The sequence below is a fragment of the Vicugna pacos genome, chromosome 12 (genome assembly GCF_048564905.1).
Source record: "Vicugna pacos chromosome 12, VicPac4, whole genome shotgun sequence".
NCBI classification, from domain to species: domain Eukaryota; kingdom Metazoa; phylum Chordata; class Mammalia; order Artiodactyla; family Camelidae; genus Vicugna; species Vicugna pacos.
Genome location: NC_132998.1, coordinates 38269449 through 38287595, shown reverse-complemented (window position 1 = coordinate 38287595; position 18147 = coordinate 38269449). Strand labels below are relative to the sequence as shown.

The following is an 18147-nucleotide window of genomic DNA, read 5'->3' as shown; positions in this document are numbered from 1 at the left end:
AAATGAGCGAACGATCTGAATAGACATTTTTCCAAAGAGGATATACAGATGGCCAACAGGCATATAAAAGATGCTCAGCATTAATCATCATGCAAATACCAATCAAAACCACAGTGAGATATCACATCCCTTTTGAGTTAATTTTTGTGTCGAGTATTAGGTAACAGTCAGTAGACATTGTTTTTCATGAATGTTGTTTTCATGCATATGTTTTAAATATCCAGTTGTTCCAGGACCATTTGTGAAAGGGACTTTCTTTCCCATTTGAATCGCCTTGTCACTGTCACTAACAATCCTTGGACTGCGTGTGTGTGGGCTCATTTCCATGCTCATCACTCTTCTGTTCAGTTGATCTTTCTATCCGTCCCTTCACCACTGCCACACTGAGCTTTATTAAAAGTGTAAATTCTCAATTTTTTCCTTGGAAAAAGAGCTTTGTATCTATGTAGTTTTTTGCCTTTTCATGTAAACTTTAGAGTCAGCTTGTCAATTTTGAGATGAAAGCTTATTAGATCTATGATTTGACTTGTGATGACTCTACAGGTCAATTATCTTATGAGATGATGAACATCGCATATGTCTTCCATCGTTAAGGTCTTCTTTAATTTCTGTGAGGAATATTTTATAGTTTGTATGTATATGCCTTACATATTTCCTGTTAAATTTATTCGTAAGTTTTCCAGCAGACATTTTATAATTCTAAGGTAAACAGAATAACAAAATATTTCAGGTTTTTGCTGCTGGTAAACAAAAACACACCTGATTCCTGCATGTTAGCCTTGCATTCTATGATCTTACCAAAGATCACTTACTAATTTTAGTAGCTATCTTTTATTGATATCTTAGTATTTTTCTATGGACATGTTCACATCATCTTCAGATGAAGAGGGTTTTACATCTTCCTTCTAATCTTCATGCTTTTTATTTTTTTTTCTTGTCTACTTCATTACCTAAGACTTTCTGTATACTGTTCAGTAGAAGTGATAAGATTAGTTAGTCTTGATTTTTCCTGATCTTAGGAAAAAAGGAGCCCACCTCCTAATACCATCACTGTGGGGGATAAGCTTTAGACATGAATTTTGGAATGTCACCTTCAGTCCATACAGGGAGGGAGTGGTTAAATAGGAGAATGAGGGAGTGAGCAGATGAAGAGGTGGAGGCGATACCAGTACGAAGTGGAGCAGAAAAAGAGGTATTTTTCTTCCCCAACTCTGTTAGCAGTGCAACTTCCTGTCCCCTAACTAATGGATTAGGTCTATATTTAACTTCATTTCTCTATCAAAGCCTTTTTAAATTTCTTAGTTCCTGTCTCCTTTTCCTATCAGAGTATAAATCAATTCCACTGTTGGTTATAAAACAGCAATGAGATTATAGGAGTGAATACAGTTGTCAACCAAAAGCTGTCATATCAATGCAAAGAAGCACTGTTATTGTTATTGTTATCATTGCTACTGAAAGAAAACCCAGAGAATGGATATAAACTGACAGACTTTAACTAAACATCTTGCAGTAATCATTTCATGGTGTGTGTGTGTGTAAATTTTTATAAACCCCAAATCATTATGTTGTACAGTCTTCCCTTGGTATCCGCAGGGGATTGGTTCCAGAACATCCCACAGATTCGAAAATCTGCAGATGCTCAAGTCGCATCACGTCTGTATGTGTGGTTCTGCACCTCTGGAGTCAATCAATTAGGAGTCCTGTGGTATTATATGTGTTTATTGAAAAACACTTGTGTATAAATGGACCTGTACAGTTCAAACTGGCATTGTTCCAGGGTCTACTATACACCTCCAACTTATATAATGTTATACATCAATTATATCTCAATAAAACTAGGGAAAATATACATTTTCCCATGCAAAAAAATAAAGCAAAACAACTTTAAATCAATTTGCTATTTGCAGAGTCAGAAAGGACCAAGGTCAAGGAGTTCCAGCCATCTAAAAGAAGACTGTGTTTATATTGTTACCTGATACCCAACTTTGCCAGCTAGGGCCTATGACATCCTTTTTCAGCAAGGAGTTTAAAATGGACCCTAGATATCTGAGAAAATGCAGGCTTTGTGAATGTGACAGCAACTTTTATACCTGGGCTAAGTTATACAGCCCACACATGCGAAGTTGAGTTTTCTGCACTCACTTTCCTTTTTAGGATTTACAAACTGTATGGTCACTCAGATAGGTTTCTAGTATATTTGTCCATGAGAGTTGCTGCAGCTAGGAAGAAAAACCGTAGGGAGAAATCCATCTATCAGTCCAGATGGTATGAGAAGGATCTGAATCAAAATAACAGCACTCAGAAACATCTGGTCTCAGAAGGCTTGTTTATCATTCCCTAGACCTCAGAGTAAGCTTCGTGAGTTGTAGGTGGCCTGGTATTTCTCACAGTGCTCCAGATGTTTCTCCTAGAGTCAAGGACAGCCACAGGAAATTTGTTTAACATTATAATTTTTAATCATGAAAGGGGACACAATACTTTTGACTTTCATTTCCTCTCAGGACCTTCTTAGATATTATCTTTTCATTCATTTTTAAAGTTTATTAAAATAATATCTCACTTTCACATCCCATTGTTACTGAGCACAGAAAATAAAACATACTTTTTAAAATTTTCATTTTCTCCAGACCAAGCATAGTTCCTGTCATATTCTACATCCTCAATGAAAATGTGGATTAAATAAATACAAGAATGAATGATCAAATTAATTAAAATTTTATTTTCTCTCTTAGCATGTTAAGATGACATGAGTATACCCTTCCACACACATCCGCACACATGCATAACTGGTTTTGGGAAGAGATGAGAGAAAGTAAATTATTTCAAGGAGAACGTTTTATTTTTCGCTTGTCAATGCCAGGTCAAGTGACCTCATGGAATCTTCATAAACTAGTGATCAATGTAAGTTATAGCAGATTTGTCTATGCTAGGAGCCCATGAAATAATGACCTCGACTGTGGGATTTGTATGTTTCCATGCTTTTGTAGTTAAGTATGTTGGTCCAGTGCCTGAGGCCCCCTGAGACCTCTTGGAGTTTCAGGAATATGCCTTCTTTATGGTACAGGACTGTTTGTTCATAACTGTCAAACCACCAGCAAGTTATCAACCCACATTCAAGGCAGGCACCACACTGTATTTTCGTTAATGTGAGCTCTTGAGGGAAATAGCAACTAGACTGTGTTTTTATACAATTTTAAACTCGTAAGAGAAAACACAGGGATTTTTTTTTTCAAAAACAATAAAATTCTTTCTCCTCAAGAGGATTTTTTCTTTCGTGGTGTTGTTCAAGCAAGGACTGTTTTGGAAATGCTGACAGGATCTTAGCAAAGGCATCCAGAGGGAAACATATAATATGTTTATTTATCTTAGAAACCACAAGAACATTGCACAAAGCCAGAATTGGCCCTGTAAAATGTGCTGCTAACATGTACAGTATGACTGCTTAGTTTGGATAAAGTCAAATCATTTCTGTCGTGATAAAGAAGGACAATCTATACTCTGACATTGCCCAGATTTATGTCCACAACCCATCCCTCTCCTCTAAGTTCCAGACTTAGTGCCAAAGCCTCCTTGATACCTCCAAGTAGAAACTGAACAGGCACCTCAAAATGAACAGATCCAAAATCAGACTCCTCCTCACAATCTTTCCCATCTCGGTCAATGGTGACTTCATCTTTCCAGGGGTTCAGGCCAAAATTCGTGGAATCATCTCTGTCCCTATTCTTTCTCTCTCACAGACCATTTGGACTCTCAGCCTTGCTTGGCTTCCTATCCTCTGTATCTTCCAAACACTCCTTCGCATCACCTTCCCTGCTACTGTCCACGTCAAACCCATCATCATCTCTTGCTTGATTATTGCAGTGGTGTCCTAAATACCCCTCCTGGGTCCATCCCTGTCCATCTACAGGCCAGGCAACCTGATGTACCCTTTCATGGACAGTTGAGTCAAGTCATTCCTCTGCTGAAAACCCTTCAAGAGTGTCCCATCTGGCTCAGGGCAAAAGCAAAGGCAAAGGCAAGTTTAAAGTCTTTTAAATTGCCTAAAAAGCCCTTCAGGACGTAGGTTCCCATGACCTCTCTGACCTCGTGCCATATCTTGCCTTTCCTTAGTCACTTTACCTGTTCATATTTGACCACTCTGGTGCTACTAGAAATTGCCATGCATCTTCCTAACTTTGGGCTCCTTTTTTTGGCTCGCTTTCTTCCATCCTTCATTATCTCTGCTCAAGTATCACTTTATGTAAAGATCTTTCTCTGACCATCCTCATTGGTCAGTCCCATTCTCCCATGTTCCTCATACCCTGTTCCTCCTTTACTTTCCCCCGTTTTACTTGCCATGCCCTGGAAGGTCTCCTCGCATTGTGATACCTGCTTGTGTGAGGGTGAGACATTGTTCACGGCTCTATCTCAGCCTCCGGACAACGTCAGACACACAGCAGGTCTTTAATAAATACGTGTTGAATGAATGGAGTGATACGGGCTAATACACACATCACGCCTGGATAGAAGGGTTAGATTATTTTGATATTTGAGGATATTTTAAAATTGATTTGTGTTCCTAAGCTTGTCTGTGAAGGCCTGTGAAGGCCTGGAAGCATTAACTTAGCCCTCATTGTCCCTGCTGGAACAAGGAGCCTGGAGAGAAAATCTCTTACTCCTTGAGGGCTGGTCAGAGGTCGGGAGTCCTGTCCTCGGGGGCGTCTGATCCAGGCCTTCTCCGGTTACCTTGCACTGGGGAGACAGGACGACTTTTACTTCAAAATTATTTAGCTGCATTTGAAGATTATTTTACATTCCTGAGTATTTATGTTTGGTTTTAATAAGTTTAATGGGTTTTTTTTCCTCTTGATTTTTCTTCATTTTCTACTGTTCTACTCTATAGTGAGAAGTTGACAGTCTGTTGCAGACCTGTGACTTGAAGTAAACATGACAGGTGGTGCACTAGACCACATAAACAGAGCCCCTAAAAGAAATTCTTTAGCCATTCATGAGGGGATTAAAAAATAAGCATCAAAGTCAGAAAAGGAATATCAGCTTGGCAGCCCGTGATGCTGTTCTGCAGGAGATGAGAGTCTGAAAGGCAATGAAGACTGTAAAGAGTTAACAGTGCGCGTTAAGGAGCAGACTGGGAAAGGACTAAGCCTCTCTGGAGCTTTGGATGAATGAGAAACTGTTGTATATACATTTTGAGTTTACTTAAGGGATTAGGCGTTTCTTTGTTTGCCTGGAAGATAAGGCAATGAGATTCTGCATCTGCAGCTGCAATAAACTGTGGAATGAGGAGTTCCCTGGCATTGCCTTATGGAGAAGGAGGAAGAGAAAAAGAAAAGGAAGGTAATGGTGATGACTTAGTAAAATGAGTGAAACAGGAAAAAAGCGGACTTCCAGGTTATGCCTGATTTATATAATGAGAATGACATAGTAACTGTCATTGCCAGATCAAGGTCATTGAAGAGGAGTGCATTAAAAGAACATAAATACTTATTCTGGAAAATCTGAGTCACTGGAACATGGTAAGATGACAACACTTAAGACAAAAAGGTGTAAGGACAACACTTAAGACAAAAAGGTGTAAGCCTAGGCCAGCATGAATGTCTGCAAAGGGCAGATTCACACTTTCCAGTCTCTTCTGTAAACCCCACACAGTCAAACAAAAATGTTAATAAAAATAAAAACAGAAAATAAGCGTTTTTATAAAGATTAAAAGAGTAAGTGTTAATGGTTGAATTGTGTCCCCTCAAAAGATAGGTTCAGGATCTAACCCTAATACCTGTAAGTGTGATTTTGTTGGAAATAGGGTCTTTGCAGATGTAATCAAGTTAAGATGAGGTCATACTGATTTGGGGGTGGGGCTTAATCCAACATCACTGGTGTCCTTATAAGAAGAGAACAGACACAGATACACAAGACAGGGAAGCCATGTGGAGACAGAGGCAGAGATTAGAATTATTTTGCCTCAAACCAAGAACACCTGGAGCCACCTGGAAGCTTGAAGGAGCATGGAGGGGTCTCCCTAGAACCTTTAGAGGGAGCATGGCCCTGCCAATACCTTGATTTTGAACTTCTAGCCTCCAGAACAGTGAGGGACTAAACTTCTGTTATTTTCGACCACCCCGTTTATCTAACTTCGTCACAGCATCCCTAGGACACTCACACAGAGAGGGTTTTCACAGGGGCCAAGCAGTGGAGACGAGAGACAGACGCGGTCCAGTAGGAAATAAGAAGACATTATTGCTCTGTTCTTCGAAGTACAGACCAAGGGGCAGCAGCACTTCTGGGAGCTTGTTTGAAATGCACAATCTGGGACCACACCCCAGCCCAGAGACATAATTTCCCTGGAGATGCCTGCAGCCTGAGCTATGCAGCCTGGGGAATGGCAGCAGGAGCAACCCATATACTTCATTAAGCCCGTTTCATGTGCTAGGCTCTGAGCTAAGAGTTTTACTCCATGTTAACCCATTTAAGTCACAGACCAATCTATAAGATTCGTATCATTGTTACTCTCATTTTGTAGACACGGAAACGAGTCACAGAAAGGTTAAATAACTTTCATAAGTCACGCAAATAGCAAATGTTGGAGTCAAGGAAATGAGCCACATTTATCTTTATTTCAAAGGAAAGATGTAGAAGAAAGAAGTTATCTGATACTTCAGAGTGGGATGCAGAGGGGTCAATCCCCTCCCTCCTGTGGATCCCGAACAAAATTAGAAACAGCTTTCTTGCTGGAAAAGATGTGTTGGAGGGTCTGCCTTACAGATGAAAGTCTAAAAAGGCCTTCCCTGTCCTTCTATCTCCATCCATCCCTCAGCCAGGAGTAGGTTAAGCTGCAGGGCTACTGGAAGTGTTCTTCCTGCAAGAGGAAGGCTACAGCATGGAGGAGGCAGGACTAGAGAGAGTACAGCGTTCAAGGTCCAGTTCTGGAAAAAAAAAAAAGTCTAGAGATGACATGGACAATAGAAACTAGCTTTTCATTGTAGCTAGGAGAGTAGGATCATTTGAGAGGTGTAAGAAAAAAGAAGACATTTCCTCCCTGTTATTGGACATCCTGGGAAATTGATACTTTGTGGGCCAGCAGGATTGTGGAACATATAGAAGGCAGAGTAAGTCCTCCTTTATGCCAGCCTATCAGAGAAGATGTACTTACTCTATGCCTTGAATAGCTCCTTCCCCCAAATCTTCCTGTTAAACTCTTACACATTCATCAAAACCCACTTACCTCCTCAGTGAAGTGCTCCTCACTGCTTGTTCTCCTTCCCTTGGCAGAACTGATCACTCCTCCTCTGAGCCACTGCTGTATGTTGCAAATATTCTTATGATAAAATTTCTTTATATATATTTCTATTGTTTGGCTAAATGTTTGTGTCCATCGTTAAACTATGATCACCTTAAAGTCAAAAACGGCATCTTACTCATTTTTGTATCCCCAATGTCTAGCACAGGCCTAGTAAATATTTTCCCATGAACAGAAATCCACTCTGTACCCTGAAAGTGATATTTAAAGTCACTGGGAGTATTAGCCAATGTGATATCAACTAGTTACATATGATTATTAATTTTAAATTCATTAAAATTAAATAAAAATTTAAGATTAAATTCTTCAATTCCATATCCTTATTTGGCAAGTGGATACCATACTGAACGGTACTGATATAGAACATTTTCAAAGTTGAACAGTGTTGTAGGATATTTTCAGTTTTTTATGAACAAATTTATACTTTTTGAAATGTAAAAACACTAATTTGGACTGTGGGATTTCCCATTATTTTATAGCCCCACACAATATTGCAAAAAAGATGGAAGATGCTATGGGTGTTCAGTGATTCCTCATAGTTGGGAACAAATACATTCTTTTCTAAAGTAGCAGAGGGCAAGATGTTGAAGTGATGGAAAGTTTGCCTTTCTTACTTTCAAGCTTCAAATTTCTTGCCGTCTCTGGGGCTGCATTTGCTCATCTGCACATTAAATAACCATGCATAGCCCACAGGGTGATTATTAAATGAGATAATGCATGTACATTTAAGACATAGTACTCAGTAAACCATAGTTATTATCTTTTTGACACCTGTACCTTGAGACTGTAACCTATTAACAATGCAGAGGAACTGCTGAGAACCATGCATAGATTCCCTTCTTAGTTTTTTTAAGTCTACCACTTTTGGTCTTGACATGGCATGACGTGTATAAACTATTGTAAAAGGAAAGGCTGATCCTAACTGAATCAGGGTTATAATTCTGACTCTGCATTTCCTCTCCCTCATTTTCATTCTGTGAAATGGAAATAGTACATCCTTGTGGGGTTTTTTGTGACAAGTAGACATGGCTCACAAAGAGCCTAGCACAGAAGCTGGCAATTTGTTGTGTGCACTGAATACATTCTAATAATTCTGAAATAATTCTAGAAATAAGTGTCTGTTGTTGTTATGGTTATTCTCAACTTTCTACCAGGAGTTATCTCATGTCTGCAGTATGTTCGTTGTTAGTTTACTGAATGAATGAACGAATGAATGGACTACGTTAAGTCAGTAAGTAGCCTCTCCCAGTTATTGACTGATAACAGACTATGAATAAATATCACTAACATGATCACTTCATGAAAGTCCACCACGTAATTCAATCGCTCGTACAGAGCTTTGTGTATTTCAGGCAGTAACTGGTATAAGGGAGACTGTGGCTTTCACGGCAACAGCTTAGAACTCTGTGCGCCAGTTCTCATGAGTTTTAGGGTTATCCAAATATTATTTTGGTTTTCAGCCAAATTTATGTGCAATACATAACTGACTGCCCATTAATATTGACTGTGTACATTTTCTGTTTACACTTCAAATTTTAACACTAACCGTATTTCTTTCAACCAGTAAACTCTGCTTTAGTCAGTCATTATAAAAAAATCTGGTGTTTCACAATGGAAAACCAGATTTAGCTAATCATGTGACAGTTTTATCAAATATTTTTATATTTATTAGCACTTCTGATCAGTGCAAAAGAATCTAAAATAATTTGGATTCAGAAAAAGTGCCTGGGATGACATACGATGTGAATGTAATGCTTAGGTGAGGTTGGTGGAATTTGTTCAATGATTGTAGAGATACAGTTGCAGTGCCCGGGCTGATTATTCTCCAAGAGCCCTGACCAGATCCACTCCCCTCCCTTCTCTGCTCTGCCCCAGGAGAAGCCATCATCTCTCTGGCTTTCTTGACGGTTGTCTTCCCTGTAAGTTTGGTTAGTGGACGATCTGAAGTAGAAAAAAGAGAAAGGTAGACACCCTGCTTCAGCACTTCGCTTCTGGCAGAAGTCACAGGCAGAAGGGCTCCCTGGGTGTAGAAATCTTCCATTGTTGTCCTCTCACTTCGCTCCAGAAGCTGTTTCTTCCCCCGTCTGTTAAGCCACTCGGTGGGAATGCCTTTCCTCCACTGCCTTTCTCTAGGTACGTCAACATCCCTTGTTTGATGTGGTAAACTTTATAAACACTCTAGAGTAGTCCTTTCATTAAATTATCTTCATTTAAATTCTCTGGGGTAAATTCTGTTTTTTTTTTTTTTTTTTTTGCCAGATCCTGATTTGTACGAAGATTAAAAAGAGAAAGCTTTGAAGTTTATATGTAATAATTAGAGAGATTCTCATGATTTTTCCTGAAATTTTGTGTTAATATGCTTTTGTGAGGGGGTAAATACTGGAGTAGATTCAAATTTTGCAAAGCATAAGCTGAACGTGTAATGAAGGAAGGCAAAGCTGAAAGAATTGCAGAGAAACTCAGCTAAAGGCTCATCTACTAGCAAGACTGTTTTGTATTTTCCTTTATAGTTTAAAGCAGTTTGGATCTGGGTTTCAGTATTTGCAACCAGAAAACATCCAGGATTATAGGAGAAACAAACTGTCTTCACATGTTTACTTACTAATAATAAGTTGATAGCAGAAATGTACTTTTTGATAAATATTTACTCTTGGTAAATCAGCCCATTCCCCAGGCTTGTGAATGGTCTGTTTTGATAGCTATTTCTAAATCCTGCATTAAAAAATTTCTAAAATCAAAGATAATTACTAAATGCAGGAAATATTTCTAATACATCTAGTAAACACAGAAATGTTCAGGTGAGCAGCCTGATTGTGCACATATTTTAAAAATTGATTTAGTATTTAGTATGTGAAAATATCAGTTTTTAAAGACCAATAAGAAGTCAGCTTTGTGCCTTATCAGCTGAACACTGAATATAGATAAAGTAAGTTATACATACATGTCAAAGGATGGGATGGAATACATACCTAAGAACGTGAAAAGGTGTGCTGTTTTTATCAAGAAAGCAATGTCTATTCTTTTCAGAAAACTGAGGTCAGGGAAGATTTACAATTACACTTTTATACAATAGTAATTTTAAATGTACTTGTGAATTTATTTTCTTTTTCAAAATAATGACATTAGCAAAACTTTTACATAGCCTGTAGAGAATTTACACACTCAAATGAGGCTTTACCGGTAATAATGGGGATGAATACATTGCTAGACTATGTCAAAGGAGCTAACCACCGTATGAGTTACAGAAGATTGATATCATTTTTATTGGATTCCTTCTGGAAATTAAAAGCTTAACTAAATTGTTTACTCCAAATTTTACATTTAGTGAAATAAGAATATCTGCAAGAGCTCAAGTAACATCAACAAGAAGCTTCAAAAAAGGATTCTGAAAGTGGCAGGCAAAATATTTTTTTATTGTAGGCAATTATTTAAACTGCATATTTGGCTTTACGCATAATAAGTCATGTGGGAAAAACATCCACATTGCAGTTAGGTTTCCAGTATCTAGCTTTCTTTTTTTTCTTTTTCGAGCAATGATATTAATGGGATTTTGCCAGGTTATAAAAATGAGGGCTTTCTTGGGAGCTACTTGAAGTTTCCGAGCTGAATGGCAGAGCGCACATAGACACATCGGAAGGTGGATGGCTGGATCTCCCAGTACTGGACAGGGTTGCTGAAAAGGCTCACCCCCGAATAAGAAGCCTTTTTGGTGTTGTACCCAGGTGGGCAGAAGTCATTAGAGCCGACTGCAGAGATATTGTTGTTATGAAGGTAAACAACCTGCGATACGAAATAATGGAGCGTGGTTATTTTCCTCTAAACACACTGAGGTCCTTCGCAGAAGTACTTTATTCTTTTTCGCTGTACTCATCCTTCAGTTTAAACACCTAAATACTTTTTCGCTATACTCATCCTTCAGTTTAAACACCTAAATACTTCTCAAACCAAACTTGATCTCTCTCTCTCTTTCTAATCTTGCTTTTCCCTTCCTTCGTCTTCCTCATCTCACTATATGGCTTTTCAGTCTTTCCAGATGGCCGAAAACACCATCATTATCCTTGACCCTCCCTGTCTCTTATACTCTCTGCCCAACCATCAGCAAACCTTGCTCGTGCAGCCTTCAGAATGCACATACAATCCAGTTTTCTGCATGTCGATTCCTACAACCTTATTCAAAGCTTCCATTAGCTCCTTCTGGATTATTGAAGTTGTCCTGATTAGTTTTCCTGCTTCCTCTTTTGCCTTCTAAAAGTCTGTTCCTTGTCTCTCTCTCTTTCTTACTTTTTTTTTCATAAAAACTATTGCAACTAAAAGCAGTTCTAGCACAGTACTAGGATAGATCCATATATAAAAAACAACTGAATTTCTATATACTAGCAACAAACAATTCAAAAAGAAAATTAAGATAACAATTCATTCACAACAGCATTAAAAATAATGAAAAACTTAGGAATAAACTTAATAAAAATTATAAAACTTGTGCACTAAAGATGACAAAAAATTGCTTGAGGAATTAAAGATGAAATACAGAGATATTCCATGTTTGTGACTCAAATGACTCTATTCTTATGATGAAAAGTCTCCCTTAATTGATCTATAGATTCAACACAATCCCTGTCAAAGTCCTAGCAGTCTATTTCAATAGAAATGGACAAGCTAAGTCTAACATTTATACGGAAATGCAAAGGAACAAGAATATTCAAAATAACTTTGAAAAATAAAACACAGAGAACCTTTATTTTTAATTTCAAAACATAACCAAAACTACTGTTATCAAAAGATGTAGTTCTAGCAAACAGAATATGGTATATCCTTACAATGAAATGCCGTTCATCAATAGAAATGGTACATGCTATGATATAAATGACCTAAAATCATTATGACAAATGAAAGAAACCAGTCACAAAAACCACACATTTTATGGTTACATTTATATGAAATATCTAGAAAAGGTAAATTCATAAAGAAACAGAAAGAACGTAGGTTAATGATTCTCTATGGCTAATTGACTATAAATAGATAACAGAAATATTTTGAAGGTAATAGAAACATTCTACAACTGGATTGTGTTGATTGAACAACTATATAATTTTGCTAAAAATAACCAAAATATATACTTAAAGAAAAAAAGTAGAGCACTCAAATTCCCTTGGAACCTGCAGAAATGCAGGAAAAATGGGTACATGGATAGCCAATTAGAGATGGAAAACCAAGAATGAGTTCTTTCTGAATGTGGGACCCTGTGTGAATGCCCATGAGATTTGCTGATATTCTGCAAAGATTTCAAAAGGACGTGTTTTATTTTTTTTTCTCTTTGACTCATAGTAAGACACATTATGTATTGAGCTTTCATATACATGAATCTGTGCATATGAAACAAAATTTTAATAAAATACCACTACAGTGATAAGTAATACAGTGATATTCTATTCTACAGCGTTCCATCCCATTCCATCCCTTCCGATCTTATCCCATTCCATCTCGTTTATGGGATATTCCTAATGAACCCATTAAACAAATTTTATGAACTCAATATTATGTGTCCATATCTTCTTATCCTTAAGAATACACTATAACTTGATAATTTTTAATTCAGTCACTCTGCTAGATAAACATTCTTTTTTGATCTATATGACATCTGCTGAAGCTGAAAGTTAAAACTATGATTTTATTCTCTGTCTATACATTACAGATGATGTCATCTTTTCCAACCAGTATATATTTGTTATACTGATCTGTGACTTCAAACTATCCAGCTTCATTAAAAATACTGCATTCTGAAAGCAAGCATTATATTAAGTCCTAGGCAATAGTAATAATTTTTAAAAATTAATACTAACTTAAACCTATATTTTTCACAAAACAGGAATGACTATTTATGTAGACACATTAAAAATATTTCTCTTCAAAAAAATTTCTAAGCCGAGCTTCCTCCCTCCTTAGCATCCCAGTAGGGAGATATGCTCCCAGAGATATTTCTCACAATATTTAGTGGCATTGCATTACCTGGATATACTTATGATCCGCCAGCCCACCAGGCACTTTGATAAGCTTGTTGTTGTTCAGATGAAGCTCCCTCAAATGAGGAGTGTTGGCCAGAGAGCCATTGTCGACAGCAGAGATGCTGTTGAAACTCAGTCCCAACCTGCAAAAGAAAACAGAAATGAATAGAAGCAACGCCTTCATATAAGCATTGTGTGATTAATCAAGTCAATAGGAAAGAAATTTTTTTTCTGTTTTTGCACTTGCTGTCACCTCTGCCTAGTGTGATTTTTCCCAAACTTGCTGAGTTTGGATAGATCCCATTTGTTCTTAAGGGTTTAGCTTAGAGTTACCTTCTTTAAAACTCCTCTGACGGCACCAGACTGGATAGGTGCCACTAGTGAATGCTCATGTAGCACCCTGTTGTCACCCTCTTGCAAAACTCAAGGGACTGTGTACTTGCGAGTCTTACCTTGAGAAAAGTGACTGTCTCCTGGTGTATTCAGCTCACACAGAGCTTGGTATGATCAGCGCACAGCTGCTGAATTGCTTGTATAATGGGCGTGGTACAAATAAAAGGAGTACTATTACCATTTCGGTCACTTTGTAAATCAAGCAATTGTATGTTTATTACCGAAATGTATTTATTGTAAATGAAACGTACAAGGCTCTAGTAAGTCAATAAAAGTACCTGCTAGAAAGCTTAATGGAGTTAGCATTTTGCATTCCTTTGGAAAGAGTTTATCAATGACCATCTGTCACTATCAGAATATGCCTGGGGCCAGTATTCTTGGTTTCCCATACTGATCTCTGCACTAGGGCCCTAGTGGCTGCTCTCTGACCCTGACCTTGGCCCCTTCGACATTTCTCATACAATGCTACTCAAGGTTTGGGATTTTGTTTTTAATTAATGCTTAACACGTGGGAGCCTGCAGCTGTGATGCCCTGGATTGTAAATGAGATTCAAAAGTCAGAAGTTGACTTGAAGACAAAACTCTAGGAATAAATCTCTGTCCGAACCAGGGTGCTGTGTATCCAAAAGGGCAGAGAGAGATGAGGCAACAAGGTAGTGGAAGAGAATCAGAAACCTCGAGGGCAGAGAAAGTGGAAAAACCAATTGAATTCTTTCAGATGCCATGGAAAGGATGGGCCCTTTTTGTAGGATGATTCCTGCTTATCTTCAGCTAGTTAGGATCTTTGAGCTCTTTAAGGATTTAGATGCTGGTAACCAAGTGTCTCCCAAGTTTAATCATGACTTGGTATTTGAAATAATTGAGATGAAAGTGTACTGATTTTAGGCTACTAAGAGCACAGTTGGTTTATCTTACTTAAGGTTCATTTACCTGGCATCTTGGCTCAGAATATTTTGTTTTTCCCTTTAGTCTTGAACATTTATCTCTTGTTTCTGGCCTTTCCTTTTCTATTTCAGAATCATGTCTCCTATTTCTTACAGCACTCCAAGTCCCATATCCAAGTTGGGCTAATACATTTCTTAGAATCTAATAGTCTTGATAATCTATTAAAGGGAACTTTACTTCTTCAATGATTAATTTATATTCACTCATCAAATATTCTTGAGAACCTACTGTGCTCAAGATTTTGTCCCAGTCTTATGAGGGCAGAGGACACACGGTTCAAAAACCATGATTCTTTCCATTGAGGAATACGTCACCTAGTAGGGGACATGATGATCTATATACTAAGTAAGAAAAGGGGAAGTTTGCTTGAAAACCACTTTTTATTTCTGCAGAGGGACACACACTATTTTCTTTTCACTTGTTCCTAATAACTAACTGGAATATTTGCCCTGCAACAGTGTTCTGAGGTCAGAGGCTACTCTATTCCTTCTTTTCACAGCACCAAAATACTTCTCATGATCCAATATAAGTGAGGAGCAAACAACATAAGGATTTGATGGTATAGTAGACATCCATCCTGACATGCCTTAAACTTATTCAGACATCCTGAAATGATTCCAAAGGGAAAAGTATTTGATAAATTAAAGAGCTGAGAAAGTTTCCTTGGCCATTGAGGCAATCTGCTCTAATTTAATGAATGGAATTCAAAATCCATTTAAACAGAAATCTTCACTTCTGTTGACCTGTTCAAAGTTCATTAGCTCTTTATGCTTCTAGTTGCTACAAAGCATACAATGTTAATATTAATGTGTGGAACCTCAAAATCTCCATGCCACTTTCAGTACAAAATAAACATTTCTCTAAAATGGTGCAAATATTATGACTCATTCACCATATTTAGAACTTTATAGTATTTTTGATCCCAGCTATTCCTTCTCCTCCTACTACTAGTAATCCAGTATAGCTGTCCTAAACACAGTTCTACACAATAAGCAATGCAACTCCTCCATTCTTCTCCAGCTAGAGAGATCTAATCAACACAGGAACGTAGATGATGCAAAACACTATTTTGAAAAATATTTTCTTCATTAGAGACTGCAGTGAAACTAGCTTTACGTAAAGGATTTCTTACCATTAGGGACACTAGGATCATATATTGCAGCTACAGTCACATGCATATGCACACTTGCAGCCTCATCCTCCACTAAGTCATTGGGGGAATAACCACAGAAATGGGAAAGATGGCATCCATCCATCTGGTCTTAGGGATTTCTCAAAGATAAATGATATATTTTATATGTACTTATCGACCATGAAATTTATATACGAAAAGAGGAGTGAGCCAACTTGGCATAACACTGTGCTTCTCTGTAAGAACATTCAGCAATATTTGTGGACCAAGAACAGAGAGTTCCTTGAAGACAACTGCAAGGGTCTGCCAGAACTCTCCTCTTTTTATTTCTTCACCAGACAACAAATACAGAAAGATTGAAGTTAGCTTAGAAAGTAGGATGGGCACTAGTGATTATCTATAAGGAAAAAAAAGTTAAGAAGGGCTAGAAAAAAATTTTTAGAGTGTATTAACTGTCCAGAGGCATTTTAAACTTTTTAGAAAATAGGAGTTAGAGAATCTCATGATAACTATTCTAATATTAGTGTGAGATACTCAATACTTCCATGACCTTTCATTTTAGTACATTTGCAAATTCTGAATGCTATGTTATAATTTACTTAACCTTCTGTTTGAGAAAACCAAGTTAGAACATACTGAATGAACATATGGATTTAATCAAACACCTTGTACACATGGTATATATTAATGAATCTAAAAACAGTACGGTATTCATAAAACATAAGGCTGATCTTGATGGGGTTATGATAAGTACATTATTCCATTAGTTTTTTTTTAAACAAATAATTGGGCAAGCTGAAGTTTGAGGTTATTAGAAACAACAAAAAATGTGTTACAGGAAAAAAAAAAAGCAATCATCATGTTTCTAATTCTGAGCATATATGCACTAGTATATCTAGCCATTTTACTGATAGAACATTGTGAAAGAATATTATTACTTAGCCAAATTATTCAGTCCTTTCAGGCTAGTTGCATCAACTTTGGTGATTTTGTTGCCATCAAGATGTAATTCAGTGAGGGAAGGAGGAAGACCTACAATATGGAAATGTAAGACATTAAATTAGCAAATAAATGTAATTAGAGAATGTACAACTATATAATGAGGATATGTGCCATTAATTTTCCAAAGGACATACAGTTTTAAAAAATCTGCTCTGCATCTTACTCACCAGTTTTGCTTTTCATCTTTTTCTTTCATCACTTTTACAATAATACATATGCTTTGGGAAGTAGTACAAGCCCTTTTTACCTTTCTCCTGGATTGATTTTAATAAAAACATGGACTGTGTTTATCACGTATTAGACTTCCATCCTAGCAACTTTTAGGATACAGTTGTAGAACTGAAGTCAAACCCTGAATCTCATTAGTTTCTCACCCCTCTGTTAATGGGCTAACACTGCCACTGGTAAAAGATAATAACTCTAGAATGAGGCGATGAATGATAATAAAGCAATTATGTATAAGTTCAGCCTGCATACAAACTTAACCAGGTGTTTCATTAATGAGTATCATCAATAACTAACATTTATATACTGTGCTGACTTTAGTTTTAATCACCTTTTCCATGAAAACATCAAACGCCTCTGCAACTTGGTGTGTAGAGAGAGAGAGCTAAGACGTACTGGTTCTTTTTAAATCAAGACTATTTCTTTATACGAGAGGAGTACAGAGGCCTATTCTCAAGTGATCTGCCATATGTAAGGCACCTGGGGAAATAATTTTAAATCCAAAGTCTCCCACTAAACCTCTGGATAGTAATTCGTAAACGGCTATGATTTCTAGAAATTTAGTAAAGTAAATATAAAAGTTTAATATCTTATTTTCATTTCCTCCTGCCATCTGAGGATCTGTTATGTTTTTGTATAGCTTTTAAAACTGCATGTTGTGCCATTTACAAGAACAACAACTACAAAGAAAATAGCAACTTGGTTACATGAAGAAATAACATCTGCTTAGCAGAAAGTGTTGGTTATTTGTTTATAGAGAACAAAACTGGAAAGTCATGGGTTATGCTTGGTCTAAAGTTTTCTTTGCATCCTAACAAAGTCTGTCAAGATCGTCTATTTAATGTAAAAGTTTATTCCATATTTGATTTGAAAATGACTATTAATTTCTCAGTGGTAGTACATGTTGTGTGGGAGATGCAAAGGACAGGAACTTCTGCTTACTAAATGTCTGTTCTGTGCTGAACACTGAGATTGGCAGTTTTCCTAACTTAGCTCATTTAATTTTTTTCAATGTGTAAATTACTTTTAATTAATCCTCATTCATAGATGAGAAAATAGAGATTCAAAGTTACCCATCCTGTAAGCTACCTAGCTACTAAGTAGGAAATGTAATATGCTGCTAGTTGGCCAAAGAGAGTTAAAATAAAATGCTCATA

At 37.2% G+C, this 18147-nt stretch overlaps 1 protein-coding gene across 3 annotated transcripts in view; it reads right to left on the bottom strand.

The window, feature by feature from the left end:
• Positions 1 to 10364: 10364 nt before the first annotated feature.
• Positions 10365 to 18147, bottom strand: part of DCN (decorin) — a 33666-nt gene continuing 25883 nt past the window's right edge. For 2 of the 3 annotated variants that reach the window (XM_006197894.4, XM_006197895.4), the window contains exons 6-8: positions 16702 to 16795; positions 13298 to 13436; positions 10365 to 11071 (exon numbers count right to left, since the gene is read on the bottom strand). In XM_006197894.4, coding sequence (XP_006197956.1) covers positions 10877 to 11071; positions 13298 to 13436; positions 16702 to 16795 — 428 coding nt within the window. In that variant the 3' untranslated portion in view covers positions 10365 to 10876. The remainder of the gene's footprint in view (positions 11072 to 13297; positions 13437 to 16701; positions 16796 to 18147) is intronic. The other variant, XM_072973244.1, reaches the window with a different exon arrangement.